This window comes from Ochotona princeps, chromosome 22 (assembly GCF_030435755.1).
Source record: "Ochotona princeps isolate mOchPri1 chromosome 22, mOchPri1.hap1, whole genome shotgun sequence".
NCBI lineage: Eukaryota > Metazoa > Chordata > Mammalia > Lagomorpha > Ochotonidae > Ochotona > Ochotona princeps.
Genome location: NC_080853.1, coordinates 36,186,748 through 36,203,544, shown reverse-complemented (window position 1 = coordinate 36,203,544; position 16,797 = coordinate 36,186,748). Strand labels below are relative to the sequence as shown.

Below are 16,797 nucleotides of genomic sequence, written 5' to 3'. Positions count from 1 at the left end.
TTCAAGTACAGGATAAGGCCTTGAGATTTATGCATATTCTTACTTCCTGAGGATTTTTTAAATTTTTCATTTGAAAGTCAGATTTCCAGACAGAAGTTCTTTCATCCGCAGGTTCACTCCGCCAGATGGTCACAGGCTAAAGTCAGGAGCTTCCTCCAGGTCTCCCACACAGGGGCAGGGCCCCCAGGTGTTAGACCATCCTCCACTGCTTTCCCAGACCTTAAGCAGGGAACTGAATGGAAATGGAGCAGTCGGGACATGAACCAGAGCCCATATGGGATGCTGGGTGGAGGATTAGCCTGTGGCTACCCCTGCAGAGTTTTTTCTTTTACATAGTTTTTTGAAGATCCTTCACATGTATAGGTTCCGAAAAAGGTACAAAATTCATTCCACACGTTCAAAAAATGTACACAAATAATTTCTCTTTAAAAAATTTATTTATTTTGGCAAAGGCCAAGGCAGGTGAGGGGCTATGCCAACCTGGGTCAGAGGAGCCACTGGCATGTGTGTGATCTATGGCTGGGAACAGGTCTGGCTGGGGAGCTAAGAGGACACCCTGCACCAGAACAGAGCGTGGGTTGAGCCAGGATTGGCCGCAACACATACCAATGCACGTTACGGCTGGGATTGGATGACTGCTGGGCTGGACTAGGCTGTAACCCTCACCAGCATCAGCTGGAATTGGGGGTGGGCCAGGCCGGGCCAGGCTACAGCACCCACTGGTTAATGCTGAGGTGAGGGGGGCCATGCCGGACTGGGCGGCAGCACCCAAAAAGCACATGTGAGGACCAGGGAGGGAGGGGGCAACGCTGGTAGGGGGAATGTGGAGGGCTCGCCTCCTGGACAGCCACTCCTACTGGAGAGCGTGAGCTGGGATGGGGGGCAGACCAGACCAGGTAGGACTACAACACCTGTGGGCCTCAGGTGAGCTAGATCAAGGAAAAGTCAGGCTGGGCTGATTGTTCCTGCTGGTGCAAGCATAAATTAGAGTGGGTGAGGGTTGCTTGGGCTTTGCTGCAGCATCAACTGGCAGAGCCTGGCACTGGGGGCTAATTCTGTCAAGTTAAACTGCAGAACCACCTGGAGAGTACATGTTCTGGGAGTGGGAGTGGCCCAGAAGGGAAATAGTGGGCACCTCCCTCTTGGGTTACCACTCCCACAGGAGAGCATGAAAACCAGGAGAGGGGCAGGGGTGGCTAGACAGAATGGCAACCAACAGCATGTGTGTGGGTTGGATAGTAGGGCTGGTTGGGTTGAACTAGGCTTCAATGCCCATTGACACGTATGAGAGCTCAATGTGATGTGGGACAGACTGGACAAGTCCTCTGTCCATACTGGCAAGCATGGAAACCAGGGTAGGGGGAAGGCCTGGTGGGGGTTATGGGGAATCACTCCGACTAGGCTGCAGCTCCCACTGGTTTGCGTGAGGGCCGAGTGTGTGGTGGGCAGAACCAGGCTGGACTGCAATACCCATTTGTTCCAATGGAAGACAGGCCTGGAAACAGAACTGACCCAGCAATTGCAACCACCAGCATAAGCTGACTAAGGCGATGGCAAGCACACAGAAGAATCACACAGAAGAATCACATCTGGGATCACTTCAGACAAAGTTTCTTTGGGGATTCCTCCAACTGAACTGCTGATCTCAGAACTCCAACCATGAAGAGAAGTGCAGCTTCCATGGTCTGACCTTGGAGTACAAGTGTCAAAGCCGAGCTTCCTCAGAGGCTCAGACAGCAGTGGACAGCATGACCAGGTGCACATGGAGGATATGGCAGTCCATCGGAACCTGAAGAGGACACCTGGTACCACAACAGAGGATGGAGGACAGAATAAATCAATCAACTACCCCAGGCATGTGTTGGCAGTGAAAATCCGCTAGTGGATTCGGGAGAGATTTCATCATGCTTGGAATGGCGAGACTGGCAGCAGTTCAGAACTGTTGAACTATCAAAACCACAAGACCCTCAGAGCATGCCCCGAGTCAGGGACTCTGAGATGCGAGGGGAGGCTAGGTGTGGCTTCTCCCTTGATTTCTTTTCTTACCCCAGATATAGAAAATAATAATGTGGAAACAATGGTCTTAACCACTTTCCTGTAGCCCTTGACTATGTGCCCTAATCAACTATGTAAAGATTATCAAAATAATTACCAAAAAATTATTTATTTTGACAGACAAGGAGGGAGGGGAGGATGGAGGGAGGAGGGGAAGGGAGAGGGAGAAAGGAGAGGGGGATGCAGGGGGAGGAAAGAAGAGAGGGAGGGAGTCTGCTATCTGCTGGCTTTCTCCTGGAAGACCACAATAGCCAGGTGTGAACCGAGCTGAAGCCGGGTGTGAACCAGGCTGAAGTCAGGTGTGAACCAGGCTGAAGTCAGGTGTGAACCAGCCTGAAGCCAGGCGCTCCACCCGGTCTCCCACAGGGGTGGCAGAGGCCACCCTTGGCCTTTTTCCACTGCCTCTCCAGCGAGTGGAGTCAGAGGCAGAGAAGCCAGGACTCAAACCAGCTCTGGGAAATGGGATGCTAGCCTCACAAACAGTGGTTTAGCTCACTTTTTTTTTTAAAGATTTATTTATTTTTATTACGAACTCAGATATATAGAGAGGAGGAGAGACAGAGAGGAAGATCTTCCGTCCGATGATTCGCTCCCCAAGTGAGCACAACGGCCGGTGCTGCGCCGATCCGAAGCTGGGAACCAGGAAACTCTTCCGGGTCTCCCACACAGGTGCAGGGTCTCAAGGCTTTGGACCGTCCTCAACTGCTTTCCCAGGCCACAAGCAGGGAGCTGGATGGGAAATGGAGCTGCCGGGATTAGAACCGGCGTCCATATGGGATCCCGGGGCGTTCAAGGCCAGGACTTTAGGCACTAGGCCACACCGCCGGGCCGGAGCCCACTTTTTTAATGCCATTTTAAATTCTTTTAGTTCCATTTTCCATGAACTTCTGGAAGTCTCCTTATATGTGGCCAGCAGCCACCACTCAGGTCATAAGGCACATCTATGTTGCCCCAGAAACGTCCCCCAGGCTCCTTCATGCCAGTCCCTGCCCCCACTCCCTCATTTCCAACTGCGGAGCTTTGTAGAACTTGAACTTCATGTCAGAACAACCCTACGTTCTACAGTGTCCTGTTTGTCTTCTCTTTCAGCGCAATGGTTGGAAGCATCCATCCGTTTTGTTGGAAACATCTGTTCATCTTATCCCACAAGTTGAGTGTCCTTATCTGAACACCTGGAACAAGCAGTGTCTCAGGACTGTGACTCATTGGGGCATTTGGGAAGACTTCCACAAGCTTCTACATGAAGACAACCCAGGTCTAAACATGAAGTTCATTTGCCTCTCACACCTTACAGACAGTATTTCGAAGACTTGTCTCACAGTGTAGAATCTTCACTGGTGGGCTCACGTTGGTGCTCACCACACTTCAGTCTTGGACCCACGGGTGACACGCATCCCTTCTTCCTGACCAGGTCAGGGTGAGAGGGTGAGCCCTCACTGGAGTGTCAGACCTCGGCACTGCTGCCCGCGTCACTCCTACCTGTGCACGCCTGGCCAAGCTAGCGGGCTTGTCAGCGGCTCTGCTTCCCCCAGGGAGCAGTCGCCTACCCCAGCTGAGGTCCTTGTCCAATCAGCAGGCCCGCGTCCAGCAATTCATGCTGACATCCAGGCACCGTGGGAGTGTTCTCACCTTGCCTCAAACCCACACAGAGGACTCTTCAACACTGTAGCCCCTTCCCCTCCGTGGACTCTCAGCTGTGACCCCGAGGATCTGTGAGGGGCTTGCTGTTGTCTGTATACCTGCTGGTGGTGGGAGCATCCAGGATCTGAGGGGAGGGAGGTGAAACAGTGCTCCCACCCAGTGCATCCCAGGAGGTGATGGCCAGAAAGGGGATGGATCCATTTGGACCAACATCGTATCTACATATACCCTAAGCGCTGTGATGGGAAGAGGCCCACAGCTTATCAGGCTGGCTGAATCCTTGTGCCTTTTGTGCAAAACACATGGAAAAAGGTACACCTTCATGCTGACTTTCACACAGGCGTAGGCACACACCACACTAACAACCCAGGGCTGCCTAGAGGGGCAGCAGTGCCTGGGGAAGGGGGAGGAAGAGCAGCGACTCACACAGCTCTCGGTGTGAGAGCCTCCACCAGAACCAAGTGACATGCAGGCAACGTGAGCTCCGCCAGCAGCAGCTGGGCCTGCATCTTTACTGAAAACTCCATGAAGACTTCTGGCCTGTCAACCCCAGCCAAGCAGGACCACTGCTTTGTGTCTGAACAATGCAATGTGCATGTGCGTATAGGGCGCATGTGGGGTACAGGCAGGAACACGTGGGCATCTCCACCACTGGTACAAGGGCGAGGACATACCCAAGGGGCCACCACTGGGACAAGGGCAAGGGCACACCCAAGGGGCCATCACTGGGATGTCAGGCACTGTGCAGAGGGATATATGTGGATGTCCTCATAGACACACAGCAGCGTGCGTGCTTCCTCTATTTAGTAAAAGAGATTTGTCTATTTGAAAAAGCTGAATTAGAGAGAGGGAGAGATCTTCTATCTGTTGCTTCACTCACTCCTCAAACGACCACAGCAGCCAGAACTGGGCCAAACTGAAGCCAAGAGCCAGGAACTTCTTCTAGGTCTCCCATGTGGGTGCAGGGACCTAACATTTGGGCCACCTTCTGCTGCTTTCCCAGGTACGTGAGCAGGGAGCTGGATGGGGAGTGCAGCAGCCAGGGCTCAAGCATGCTGTCCCAGCGAGAGTTCTCACTCAACAAAGGATCAGTCTCCCCTCCCACCTGCTCTGCCCCAAACCCTGCAGAAGGTGTCAGGTCCTAGGAACACAGCAGAAGGCAACTCATCACACACGCCCATCCTCTAACCCCTGCCCCACAAATGGCCAAACTACTCACCTTCTCAGAAGCTCAAAAGTAGCCTCCCCAGCCATGGCCGGAGGCCAGGAGACCCTGACCACTCAGGTACCTCGGAACTTGGGGTACAGCCATAGTCGGGGTCCCCTCCTGTGGAGCACTCTTTCAGCCCATGAGGCCTATGGCATGCAAAGGGCCAGCAGGTAGACCCAGGCCATCCTAAAGGATGGGCAGGAGAGGCCCCCACTCCTGAAGGACCTCCCGGACAGAAAGGCAATGGCCACAACTCAACGGGGCCAAGGGACACCCCTTCCACCAGGGGGCCCAGTCAGCCCGTGCCCCTTAGCATGGCCACTCAGACGGGGTGTGATTTAAAGACACATGCAAACGGACACATGGAAACCGAAAAGAGAAGCTGAGGCACGCAGGAAGAGCGGCCTCGTTTATTATCCCAAAATGAAAGTACTGAAGGCACTTGCAGTGACAAGCGGGGAGAGGGAGGCAGTGTAGGGAAGGCAGAGAGCCACCACCAGGACACCCGGGGTCACAGCCTGGCCGGGAGAGAAGGAAAAGCTACAGGGCCAGGTCTGAGCCTGGCGGGGTGTCGACGTGTCTACAGAAGATTAAAAACCCATTCTATAGAGGGTTAGGAAATTAGGAGTCCACAGCAGCAGAGAACAGGGCCAGGTGGTCACGAGTTAGTGGCGGAGGAGACGCGCTGGCCAGTGAGGACAGCCCTCAGGGCCCCTGCTGGAAGAGGTCTCGGTACATCTCGATGAGGCGGGCGGCCTCCCGCTGGCCCGAGAGCAGAGCACCGTGCGTGGTGGAGTAGTACTTGCGGTGGGTGGCCTCCCCTGAGAACAGCACCTGCATGGGCTGGGCAGGGAGACGCAGAGCGCGGCTGAAGTAGCGGCCACTGACGCTCTGTACGTGCTGTGCTTCCGCGGCACGCGTCTGTCCCAGCTGCTGCAGCTGACGAGGGGCTGGCTTAGCAAGCTGGTGGCAGCCTGAAGGGTCTCTCAAGGACTTCATTACACAGCGACTCTTTACCTTCTGTCCCTGAGCACAACCCAGCAGGCCCACCAGTGATGGACAGAAATTTTCACCAAGTACAGGACTCCAGGATCTGGGCTCCTGATTTGGCCTAGCCCAGCCCCAGCTACTACAGACAGCCAGGGAGTGAGCAAGCAGAGAGAAGAGATTCTCTCATATTTTCTCTCTCTCTCTCTCTCTCTCTCTCTCTCTCTCTTTCTCCCACTCACTTCAAATAAATAAACATAACTCTTTTAAGTATAATTCTGTTGGGGCTCTGACATTAACTGGGTGTACTCATTAATGGGAACACCTGAAATCTGTCATATGCTGGTCAAAATACATATTACATTTTTTTTTCTCTGAGCGTACAATTGGCATTAATTTAAGGAAGACTGATAGTCTCAATTTCATTGTTTCAAATACATCAGGGAAGCTTATTTCCATTCAGGGCTGTCTAATGGAACATTATATAATGCCCCAAACACTCTGGCTACACACCCTGAAGGGGCAGCCTGAGCCTCCCGTGGCTCTGACATGTGCAACCAGAGGTCTGAATTCCTGATTTGTTGAGCTGAATTTAATTGCTCACACCATAAGGGCAGCTGACAGCTGCTGTACAGGCCAGCAGAGGTGATGGCACCGTTTCCGTAACCTCAGGAAAGCCTTGAAAGTTTCCACTAAGGACCAGGTAGTGCCAGCCTCCCAGATGGGACTCTGGGCCTAGTCCTGACATGCTGTCACTGCAGGCCTGGGAATGCAGCCACAATGGCCCCGGGAGCTGCATTCCTGCCATCCATGCTGGAGACCTTGATTTGGTGCCCAACTGCTGGCTTCGGCTCAGCCCAAGGCTGGTTGCCACTGAGGGCATTTGGGAAGTAGACCAGTGAATACGAACTAGCCTGATCACTCTCTCGGCCCATCCTCTCAAAGAAATGCAAACAGGCATTTCCAAGTTTCCTTGCGGGTCCATTTCTTCCTCCAGATGCGAAGTAGAGTCTTTCCCAGGGGGCGTGACTCCACCCCACCTTTCAGCACCCTCAGAGAGCCCTGCTCTGCCCCAGTCCTTGTGGCCTAGACTGGATCCATACACAACACAGTCCCGGGCCTGGGAACCAGCCATACTCACCGCTGCCTTGGAGCTCTCCGTGTAGGGCAGGGGCTTGGCCAGCTTCTCCACATCCACGCCACTCGAGCCCACCTGCGTGTAGGAATAGGAGCCTCGGAAAAAGGGGTTGCTGCCCCAGGCCGAGCGCAGGATTCGCCGTGGCTTGGGAATGTTAGGGTTCCCTGGTGGGCAGTTGGAAAAGAACAGGAGATATAGAATAAGAAATGGCTACACATGGAAGATGTCCCCCCAAACGGACCACTGCCAGCCCCCTCCATGGCCAAGACGCCCTCCCTCCCTGCCTGCCAAATGGACTACTGCCATCCCTATCCGTGGCTTGCTACAGACCAGGAGCTAGAGGGAGGCCTAGAGGAGCTAGAGGGAGGCCAGTACCACGTGACCCCAGCAAAATGCTGCATCATCCCCAGGCCTTGACTGTCCCATCTGAAGAGGCATTACAGACATGCACGGTGCCCCTGCTAACCACAGGGGCCTGCTGCTAACCTCAGGGAGTTCCTGGGAGCCCAATGCCGGGCTACAGCAGCCAGCGGTGACCACTGCCCCGGGGCCACGGGGCGGGAGGCAGCAGCCAGGCAGCTGAGCGCACCTGTGAACTGCCGCAGCATCTCGGTGCAGATCTCGGCCACGGCCTCGTCGTCACACCTCTCCATGACAAGCGCCTCCTCCCCGCAGATCCAGCCACTGAGCACGTGGCCGTAGCGCTCGGGCGGGTAGAGCACGTCAAAGCCGCAGATCTTGCGGTACCAGAGCTCGGGCGGGTAGGTGAGCGTGCAGTTCTCAGCCTCGTCCTCCCACACGAACTGCAGGCTGTTACATTCGGGGCCCCAGAAGGGCTCCTCGAATTCCAGAAAGATCTTGTCGGTTGTGCTGATGCCCAGGCGGTGGATGGCAGCCACCTTCTCGGAGGGCAGGCCTGGCCGGAAGAAGCTGGGGTACTGTCTCTTGAGCACGCCCAGGGACACGGTCACAATCACGTGGTCTGCTGGGACCACCTCACAGTCCTCACACTCCACCATCACTGGCCAGCACTTGTCCTCATCCTGCACTCCGCCCCTGATCCTGCCCTGGGGGCCCTCCCCGCCCTGGCTGCCCTCCCCAGTGTCGTGGTTGTGGTCACCCTCGGCGCGGGGCTCAATCTCGGGGCCCCGGGTGCGGGCTGAGGCCTGGTCCCAGTGAATGCATCGGACGGGCTTTCCCAGCTGGATGACGTGGGCTGGGATGCCCTCAGCCAGCAGCTCCACGACCCGCATGAAGCCTGAGGGGATGACGTGGTGGGCGCCGGGGATCTCGGTCCACTCCCCAAAGGCACTCAGGGACACCTCATCCATGCTGTGAGAGCTGCTCTCACAGCTCTCCACCTGCGGGAGGACCCAGAGAGCCGGGTGACGCCAGGGGGCTGGGCAGAGGTAGGAACAGCACCCCAAGCAGCAGAGCCCTCCAGGCGGGGTCCCGTCCCCCCCAGGATCAGTCGTCCTCGCTCCAGCACCTGGACACTCGACAGCCACAATACCTTCAGGTACTGTTGGATCATGGCGAGCTTCAGGCGCTTGGTGGCCGCCGGGTCATCGGGGTCGTCCCGGATACGGCTGCGCACCTGCTCCCGGGTGAACACCCCCACGCTGTTCTGACTCTCAGCGTTGACTGGTTTACCATGCCGGAAGAACTCCTGGGTCATGTTATAGACCTGCCAGAGAGATCCCGGGACACCTGAGCACACACACCACGTCCTCTGCCAGCCTCCATAGCAAGGTCATGGGCACCCCCTTGCACTGGGGCTGTGCCCCCAGAGGCAGGGCTTGGGGTATGACAAGCTGCCCTGGGCAGCTGGCCTCCTGGCTGCTGGGCTCCAGCTCAGAACCCAGGAAACGCTTGGCATTTATGGGGAAGGGATCGCCCCTGGGGAGTGCTATGAGACAGAGAGTCCTCACAGGACCCTGCCACCCTGCTGCCACCCTGCCCAAGAGAACAGACTGCAGCTGTGCCTGGCCAGTGCTGTGAGTACAGGGAGCAAGAAGGCACCTGACACCTCCATGGCTGGGCCTGGGGCCGTGCAAAGCACTGCCTTCCTCAGGGCCACGAAGGCATTCGAAGGAAAAGAGAGGAGAGGGGAGGACAGACCGTGGGAGGGATGACCCCACACTTCCCTGACAGACAGATGGCCCCCCGACACGAGGTCCCTCACTCCCACCTGCCCACCCTGTCATACCCCCCGACACAGGGCACAGGGCAGGTCTCCCTGAAGAGGGAAGGTCTGAGCCCCAGAAATCATTCCACACACACTGACGAGACTCAGCTACACCCAGACTGTGACAGTGAGCACAGGCCCCACAGCCCCCGGCCCCACCCAGCGTCGCACTCAGCCACAGAGACCTTCTAGAATGGGGTCATTCCACCATGCTGTGCCATCACGGGAAGTGCCCAGGGTGGTGAGATGTACCAAAGGGCCTTGCAGAGCCAGGAGACATCTGGGTGGGCGGTGGGGTGGGTGGCAGAGGATGGGGCAGGTTGGAGGACAGACAGACATGTGCAGGAAGCTGAGGGTGCCTTAGTGCCATGGGGTAGCAAGGCATGAGCTAGGCTCGGGGAGCCAACACAAACCACTGTGCCCTTGGTCCCTTGCACAGCAACCCTGAGGGTGCCACAAGCAGGTGGCTTTGTGACTCCTGCCACCTGGAGCCCGGGCTCCACAGCTCTGGCTAGGCTGGTGAAGTGGATTTGGGTCCCACCCACTCGGGACAACCAGATCCACCCTGCAGTCCAGACCTGGGCAGGCCCTGGGTCCCCCAAGCAGAAGGACCATGGTTAAGCCAAGCACCCCCAGCCTCTTGATCCCCACCCCAAGAAGCATGCATGAAACATATTTCTCAAGCAGAAGCCAGGAGGAACAAAACAAAGTAACTTGTTGATCTTCCTGCCTCCAGTCACCAGGTGCTGCTGGCTGGCCTTAGCTGGAGGCCAGCAGAGTCCTCACCAAGGGCCCTTGGCTCCTGTCCAAGCCAGGGCCCTTCCCTCCCACACTAAGGGAGGACATATCTCCTCAGCTGCTGAGGCCCCAACACGTGGCGTAGGCAGAAGCCCACCCCAGCCTGAGGGGTGACCCTCCGGCTAGCACAGCATCACCAAATCTGAGGTTGACATCTTTGATGTCACTCAAGGAAAACAGGACAGATCAGTTATAACTAGACAGCCCAATTTTTGATCAGCCCTTTGCATTGGGAGCTCATGTAACCCTCCCTTCTACTGTGCAGTAGGTACAACCATACCCATTTCACAGATGGGGTGGTGTGTAAGGTTCCCGAAGGCCACATCACCTGCCCAAGATGCCCTACCTCCTCCACCTGACGTGCCATGACTCACACTCTGACAGAGCTTGGCACACAGAGCAAGCCCGGGGCCATCTGGAGGCGCCCACGCTTGAAGCCCTCAGAACTACGTGGGACTGACCCACGGTGGGACACTCAACTCTTTGGTGGCTGACAATGCACCATCTTCACACTCGAGTGAGAACCCCCAGTTCCACAGGGCTGCATGCAACATGCCTTGTGTGTACACACACAAGACCCTAGGAGGCCCGTCCTCCACAGGGAGAGGCTGTCCCAAGCCCCGGGTCACTGCTCCTGTCCTAGGCCCAACATGAGAAGAGTCCTCACAAGGCTCATCAGCAGGCCAACTGGGCGGCCCTGGAGGTTGCAGCTAACGACCAGGGAAACCAAAACGATGCCATGGAAAATCACTAAAAATTAATGCGAGGCCACTACACTTCCACACCATGCAGGACAAGAAGGCAAGAAAAACAAAAAAACAGTCTGGAATTATGCTACCCAGCTCAGTGGCACTTAGCAATTCAGAATGAAATAATTGGTTCCTTGGTTCTATTAGCTGCATTTCAACTCTTGGAGATGTGTCGGGGAGCAATCCCCACGGGCCTGTGCAGGCCGTAACAAGCTCCATCAGGATGGCCTCACCTCTGTATCCCCTATCAGAGAACCTGAACGAGGCTCCGTCAGGATGGCCCCCCACACCTGTGCCTCCTCTCAGACAACCTGCTCTTGAGCCCTGGTTCCAGGCCCCACATCCCTGGGAGGGAGTAGGCTGTGGCTCTACCCACCCAGGTGAGTCTGTGCCACCCTCACAGGACACAAGGGCTCAGTTCCCAGGTCCCATCTCCCACCTGCAGCCACTGCAGGCACTGGGAGAGTGAACCAGCATCATGGGGTCTTCCCTTCTCCCTTTTTCCTCTCCCGTCTTTCTTTTTTTTTCCTTCTGCCTTTTTTTTTTAAAGACAAAATTTATTTATTTGAAAGGCAGTTAGAGAAATCCTCCATCTTTCAAATCACTCTCCAGTGTCCACAACAGTTGGTGCTGGGACAGGTCAAAGCCTGGAGCCTGGAGCTTCTTCCAGGTCTCCCACACAGGCGCAGGGGCCAAGTACACAGGCCATCCTCCACTGCCTGCCCCAGTGGATGGGAAGCCCAACAGCCAGACTTTGAATCGGTGCCCATAGGGGATGCCAGCACTGCAGGTGGCAGCTCTACCCACCTGCCACAGCACCGGTCCCTTCTCTGACTCTTAGACAATATTTATTTTTGCGCTTAAATAAATCACTGAACAAATAAAGCATCCCAACATTGTGGAAAGCCTCATTGGGCAACGTTGGTCTGAATGTTAGAAAGAAAAAACTTTTTGTTTGTTTGTTTAGGATTACATGCAGAAAACTCCAAAAAATTCCAAGAATATCGTTAGTACAATAAATGTATTATTAGAGTTAAAATACTAATTCAGCAAGGCAGATAACATCAATGCATAAAAATGAGTTATATTTCCATAAACCAGCAAAAACCAGCAACATAAAACTTTTAGAAATTGCAATTTCTAAGAGTTCCTAAAAACAACAGTGCCAGGAGCCACCACCAGGTGCCCAAGTCCAACAAAAGATGCTGAAGGCGTTTTGGAGGTGTTGGGGGTGGTCTTTAATCCTCAGAGTTAGAGTGCACCTGCTGGTCCCTGGTTGCACCGCCTCCATCCCCTCCCTACCCTGTCTGCTGTTTCACAGCCTCCCTAAGCCTCCCCCTGCCACCCGCCTCACCTCGTTGTATAAATCACTGAATTCCTCAACCACGTCCTTGGGGATCCTCTGGCCACGGTTGGTAAGGTAGCAGGCCACGCCATTCTTGGAGTAGAGGCTGATGCGGCCCACGCTGCGTTCCCCATCGGTTGTCTCTTCCAGGAGCCCGTTGTCTTCTGCTAGATGGTATACAGGGTTCCCGTGGGAGCCATGAATCCAAGTGGCTCCCAGCTCAAAGGTGGCGTGTCCTGACAGCGACAAGACAGGCCCTTAGAGAGGCCTGCTTCAGAGAGGGCTCCACCCTGGCCTCCCCCCATCCCACCTCCTCCCCACTCTGGTAGGCCAGGCTAGGGGTCCCAAGCCAACTCCACATCTCCCCTGGGAAGGTCTCTGCTGCGACCTGTGATACAGTCAGTCCCCTCCCTGATTCCCGTCCAGGAAAGCTGTAGTCAGAAAAAGAGAGTAAAGAGCAACTTTCTGTTTTTTAGTATCTTTCGTTTATGCAGGCTTGACTCAAGATAAATGTGACGATTTATTTGCCAATACGTTCACGGCAAGTCATCCTATCCTTGCACACATGCCCCTTGCCATGTGACTTGGCCAATTTCTCCCCTCTAGTCCGGGGAGCAATGTGACTTGCTCTGCTGCAGCCTCCTGGGGTGGCTGATTATGTGGTGGGCTCGTCACACTTGGACAGCATCAGTACCCCTGAGCCGGCGGTCCTCTCTGTGGTCTCCCAGTTATTAACATTCACCCCCATCTGCATGGAGGTGCCCCAGAGTAAAGACAGGAGAGCCTCGGGCCTCAGCTGCAAGTCAGCCTCTCCCAGGGCCTCCAAACGGTGACACACAGGCCCTGCTGTCCAGGACAGGGTGGACTGAAGGCCTAGTGCCCTCTTCACGGGGTTGCTGGCAGACAGTGAGTTCCTGCCCAGCCTCCATGCTCAGGCTCTGCCAGCAGGTGGGTGCCCCAGAGCAGACCCTCATCTGAGACTGCTCCCTGCCTTCTTCCATCTCAGCCAGCCTTGCTGCATCTGGCACCCAAAGGGCACCCTGGGCATGGCTTCATCTTTGGAGCCTCTGGTCCTGTGCACCTGCTCTCACCAGCACCAGAGTAACACTGCCTGTTCATGCTGCCGCCTGCCTTTCAGCGCCGTGACTGCGCACGTGACACAGGCACACACCCCACCTGACTCCTCTCTCCTTGCCGGGAGTCTCCTCCACCATCCTCACCCTCCTCCTCACTACTTCCCCAACCCCTGCCATCACCAGGGCCCTCTCACTATCTGAGACAGGTTCACCTTCTTCCCAACCTCCGCCTCCCCAAGGTCAGATGGAGACTGGAGAAGCACAAGTAGAGTGGCCTCCATCCCTCAGGCTCCCAGACAGGCAAAGAAAGGCAGCGTCTCTCCCAGCCCCCACCCCAGGCTGGCACATCTATCCTCCTGCCAGCAGCCAGTGCGGGAGGCAGGCAAGCTCACACCTGCCTCCCGGCACTGCTCGAAGGCAGGCCCTTATGTGAACAACATCACCACAAGGTAAGAGAAGGTGCCCAGGTGCCCTCAGCCCAGCCATTCACTTTTCTGAACAAGGGGGCACCCAGATCTGCTCAGCCTAGCTGCCTGGTGTGGGAACTGGGACAGACACAAAACCTGCCACCGGGGGGCTGGTGCTGCGGTATATAGCAGACAAAGTGCCACCTTGCAATGCCAGCACTCCATGAGGACACAGGTTCAAGACCCGGCTCCTCCACTTCCGATCCAGCTCCCTGGGAAAACAGCAGAGGATAGCCCAAGTGTTTGGGTCCCTGCAGCCACATGAGAGACCCAAAGATCCTAGCCCCCGGGTTTGGATCAGCCCAGCTCCAGCTGTGGCCATTTTGGGAGATTTCTCTGTTTCTCCTTCTCTCTACAAAACGGTGCCCTCCCAATAAGTAAACAATAATTTTAAACCCAGGAGAGCTCAGTGACACTTGCAAGCCACTAGGCAGCTGGGTCAATCGTGGTCCCTACCAGTTTAACCCCTCATTGCTAACCCTCTACCACCCCACAGGGCAAAGGAAGTTTCTAGAAAATGCATAGGCATGCTACCCAGGGACTCCAGCAGGGAGGCCAGCACACGGCCAGCACTCACCAAGGTTCACGCTCTGTACACGGCCTCCGATGCGGCTGGATGCTTCTAGCACAGTGACATCGGTGAAGCCCTGCTCCAGAAGCGCTTTGGCCGCAGCCAGGCCAGCCAAGCCGGCGCCGATCACCACGACACGAGGCTGTCCCCTTCTCCGCAGGCCACGACTGAGAGGGTCATCCGTGCTGTCGCCACTGGAGTCACAACTTTGCATGCCGTCCGCACTCGCCTCCTAGGAACCTGTGGGCAGTGCATCATGGGGCGCCCGTCCCGGCAGCCACTCTGCGGCCCCATCACACGCCATGTCTGTGTCCTCCCCTTCAATCCCTGAGGGCCCCAGCAAGGAGCTCCACCTCCCACGTCTGGGAAGAAGGGGGACAGGAGGGACAGAGCAAGAACGGGGTGCATTTTGGGGTTTCCATTAGCAAGCAGGAGACCTATCTCCCAAAGTGTTGCCCACACACCCGTAAGTAGAGAAGAGATAGTAAAGAGATGACCACCAAGAGGGCCAGAGACAGGAGAAATGGGCCACGGGGATGCTGGCCCAGGGTCGGTTCAAGCTGCCATGGCTGCCGGGGGTCAGCCTGAGCTCACCCTAGGGTGCTCACACGGAACCCAGGACATGCATGGATCCCATGATACTCACACGGACCCCAGAACAGCCCCAGGAGCCCTAGGGTGCTCACACAGGCTCCAGGAGGCTGGCACACACAGTGTGGGCCCCCACCCCTCCCTGGCCTGGCTCTCCCCTAGTGTTTTCCTTCTAGTGCTTGAAGGATCTCTCTCTCTCTCTCTCTCTCTCTGCTCCCCTCCTTTTCACCCCCCACCCCCAGCTGGGCTCTCACTGAAGTGGCAATTTGGTGGGCAGAACATCATCCCGCCCACTCCCCCAACCTGCCCCAAACTGCTACAAGGCCAGTGTTGGACAAGCATCTGCTATTCCTGGTAGGCTGTCCTCCCCAGCCAGCCAGCCGCTGCGCCACCACAAAGCACCACAGAGCCCAGGAAACAGCCCACCACAGGGGCCAGCGGCGCCCAAGGCCAGACAGCAAATTGACGGCTACACTAAACCAGCCTGCTGGCAGACACCAGGCTCCGGGAGGTGGCGTGGGGGGGAGGGGAGAGGGGTCCCCTAGGCTGGGAAGGCTGCCTTTCTCTTCCTGGAAATGCCCAGGAGTCTGGAGGTGTCTGGGGGCCCTGCTGGGGGCAGGGGAGGGAGTCCCCAAGGCTGGGGGAAGCTGCCCTTCTCTTCCTCGAATACCTAGGAGTCTGGAGATGTCTGGGGGCCCTGCTGGGGGGCGGGGCAACAACTCAGGTCTGAACCCATCCTTGCTGCTTCTCCGACCCAAGCAACTTAGATGTCAGTGATAGAGGTCATGGAGCTAACAGGGCACCTAACGCAGGTGGACGGCTACGAGCAGCAGCTGGGGCAATAAACACTGCTGCCTACTGTGGGCATTCCAGCCACAGTGAGCCCCGGCTCCAGCTCTGGACTCCAGCTTCCTCCTAAGCACACCTAAGGAGGCAGCAGACCATGGCTCAGGTGTTCGGATCCCTGCAACCCCCGTGGGAGAGGGACACGGACTTGCCGGTACCTGGCTTTGCCCTGACCCAGAGAACACAGAACCCCACTCCCAAGAGGGGCAGCCAATCTGTCCAACAGACCTGGTTCTAAAAGCTCATAGCTGGTTCACCCGAAACAGCCAAAACCTGGAGCAACCCAGAGAAGTGATGAAAATACTGAGCACAAGCTGGAACATTCTAAAGCAATAAATAGAGCCATGTGACACAGAATGGCAGCTGTACTCCTGCCCCTCAAAGAGGAAACGAAGCTGGGAGCCACAGCAGCCAGGTTCTGGGGGCTCCACAAAGACCCAGGGGAGAAGAGGGCCAGGAAGGACCACAAGGGCAAGTGCACCCAGCCGGATGGTGGTGGTAGCGGTGGCGCCCCTGGAGTGGGACGTTCCAGATGTGCACCATCCACCCTGTGTCTGACCCACTCCCTGGTCCCCCAGCATCCACAGGCAATCACAGGTGGGCGCATGGACCTCCTGCAGGTCCCTCCACACACACACACGTCCCTTGGCACTGGCTCCCCACCATAGGTTTTTGGGGAAATACACTCTGGCTGGCAAGCTGTGCGGCGTCCCCACCTGTCCCCACTGCACCCACCCAAGCAACCTCTTGGGCCACACATACCCCTGGGAACTCAGGCCAGATGGCCCAGGACAGAAGTGGTTCACTCCTATGGCTGGAAGGTGGCGCCCGAGGCCATGACCCCCGCCCCGCACCCTCAACAGGCAGGTCCCTCCAAGGCTCAGAACCCCAGGGGTCCCGCAGGCCAGCCCTCCTTCCTCCCGGTACCCCCAGCCCCGCCCCTGGAAGAGCACAGGGTCTGGGCTGGCCCGAGTCCCTTCCTCTCTGTCCCTCCCTTTCCCTCCCTAAAGCTCTCCTTCCTGGGACTAAATTTAGAGGTGAGGATGTGGCCGCCTGCACGCGGCCGCCTGGCGGGGAGCAAGGGTCAGGCCCACGCGGCCACCGGATGTCTGCCAGCGCGGCCAGCGAGCGCGCA

General features: G+C 56.6%; 1 protein-coding gene across 2 annotated transcripts in view; it reads right to left on the bottom strand.

Moving 5' to 3' along the window:
- Window positions 1-5,286: 5,286 nt before the first annotated feature.
- SMOX (spermine oxidase) overlaps window positions 5,287-16,797 on the bottom strand; it is a 28,954-nt gene continuing 17,443 nt past the window's right edge. Inside the window, exons 2-7 of one of the 2 annotated variants that reach the window (XM_058679486.1) lie at window positions 14,232-14,465; window positions 12,121-12,347; window positions 8,545-8,718; window positions 7,621-8,392; window positions 7,035-7,195; window positions 5,287-5,749 (exon numbers count right to left, since the gene is read on the bottom strand). In XM_058679486.1, coding sequence (XP_058535469.1) covers window positions 5,612-5,749; window positions 7,035-7,195; window positions 7,621-8,392; window positions 8,545-8,718; window positions 12,121-12,347; window positions 14,232-14,439 — 1,680 coding nt within the window. In that variant the 5' untranslated portion in view covers window positions 14,440-14,465 and the 3' untranslated portion in view covers window positions 5,287-5,611. The remainder of the gene's footprint in view (window positions 5,750-7,034; window positions 7,196-7,620; window positions 8,393-8,544; window positions 8,719-12,120; window positions 12,348-14,231; window positions 14,466-16,797) is intronic. The other variant, XM_058679487.1, reaches the window with a different exon arrangement.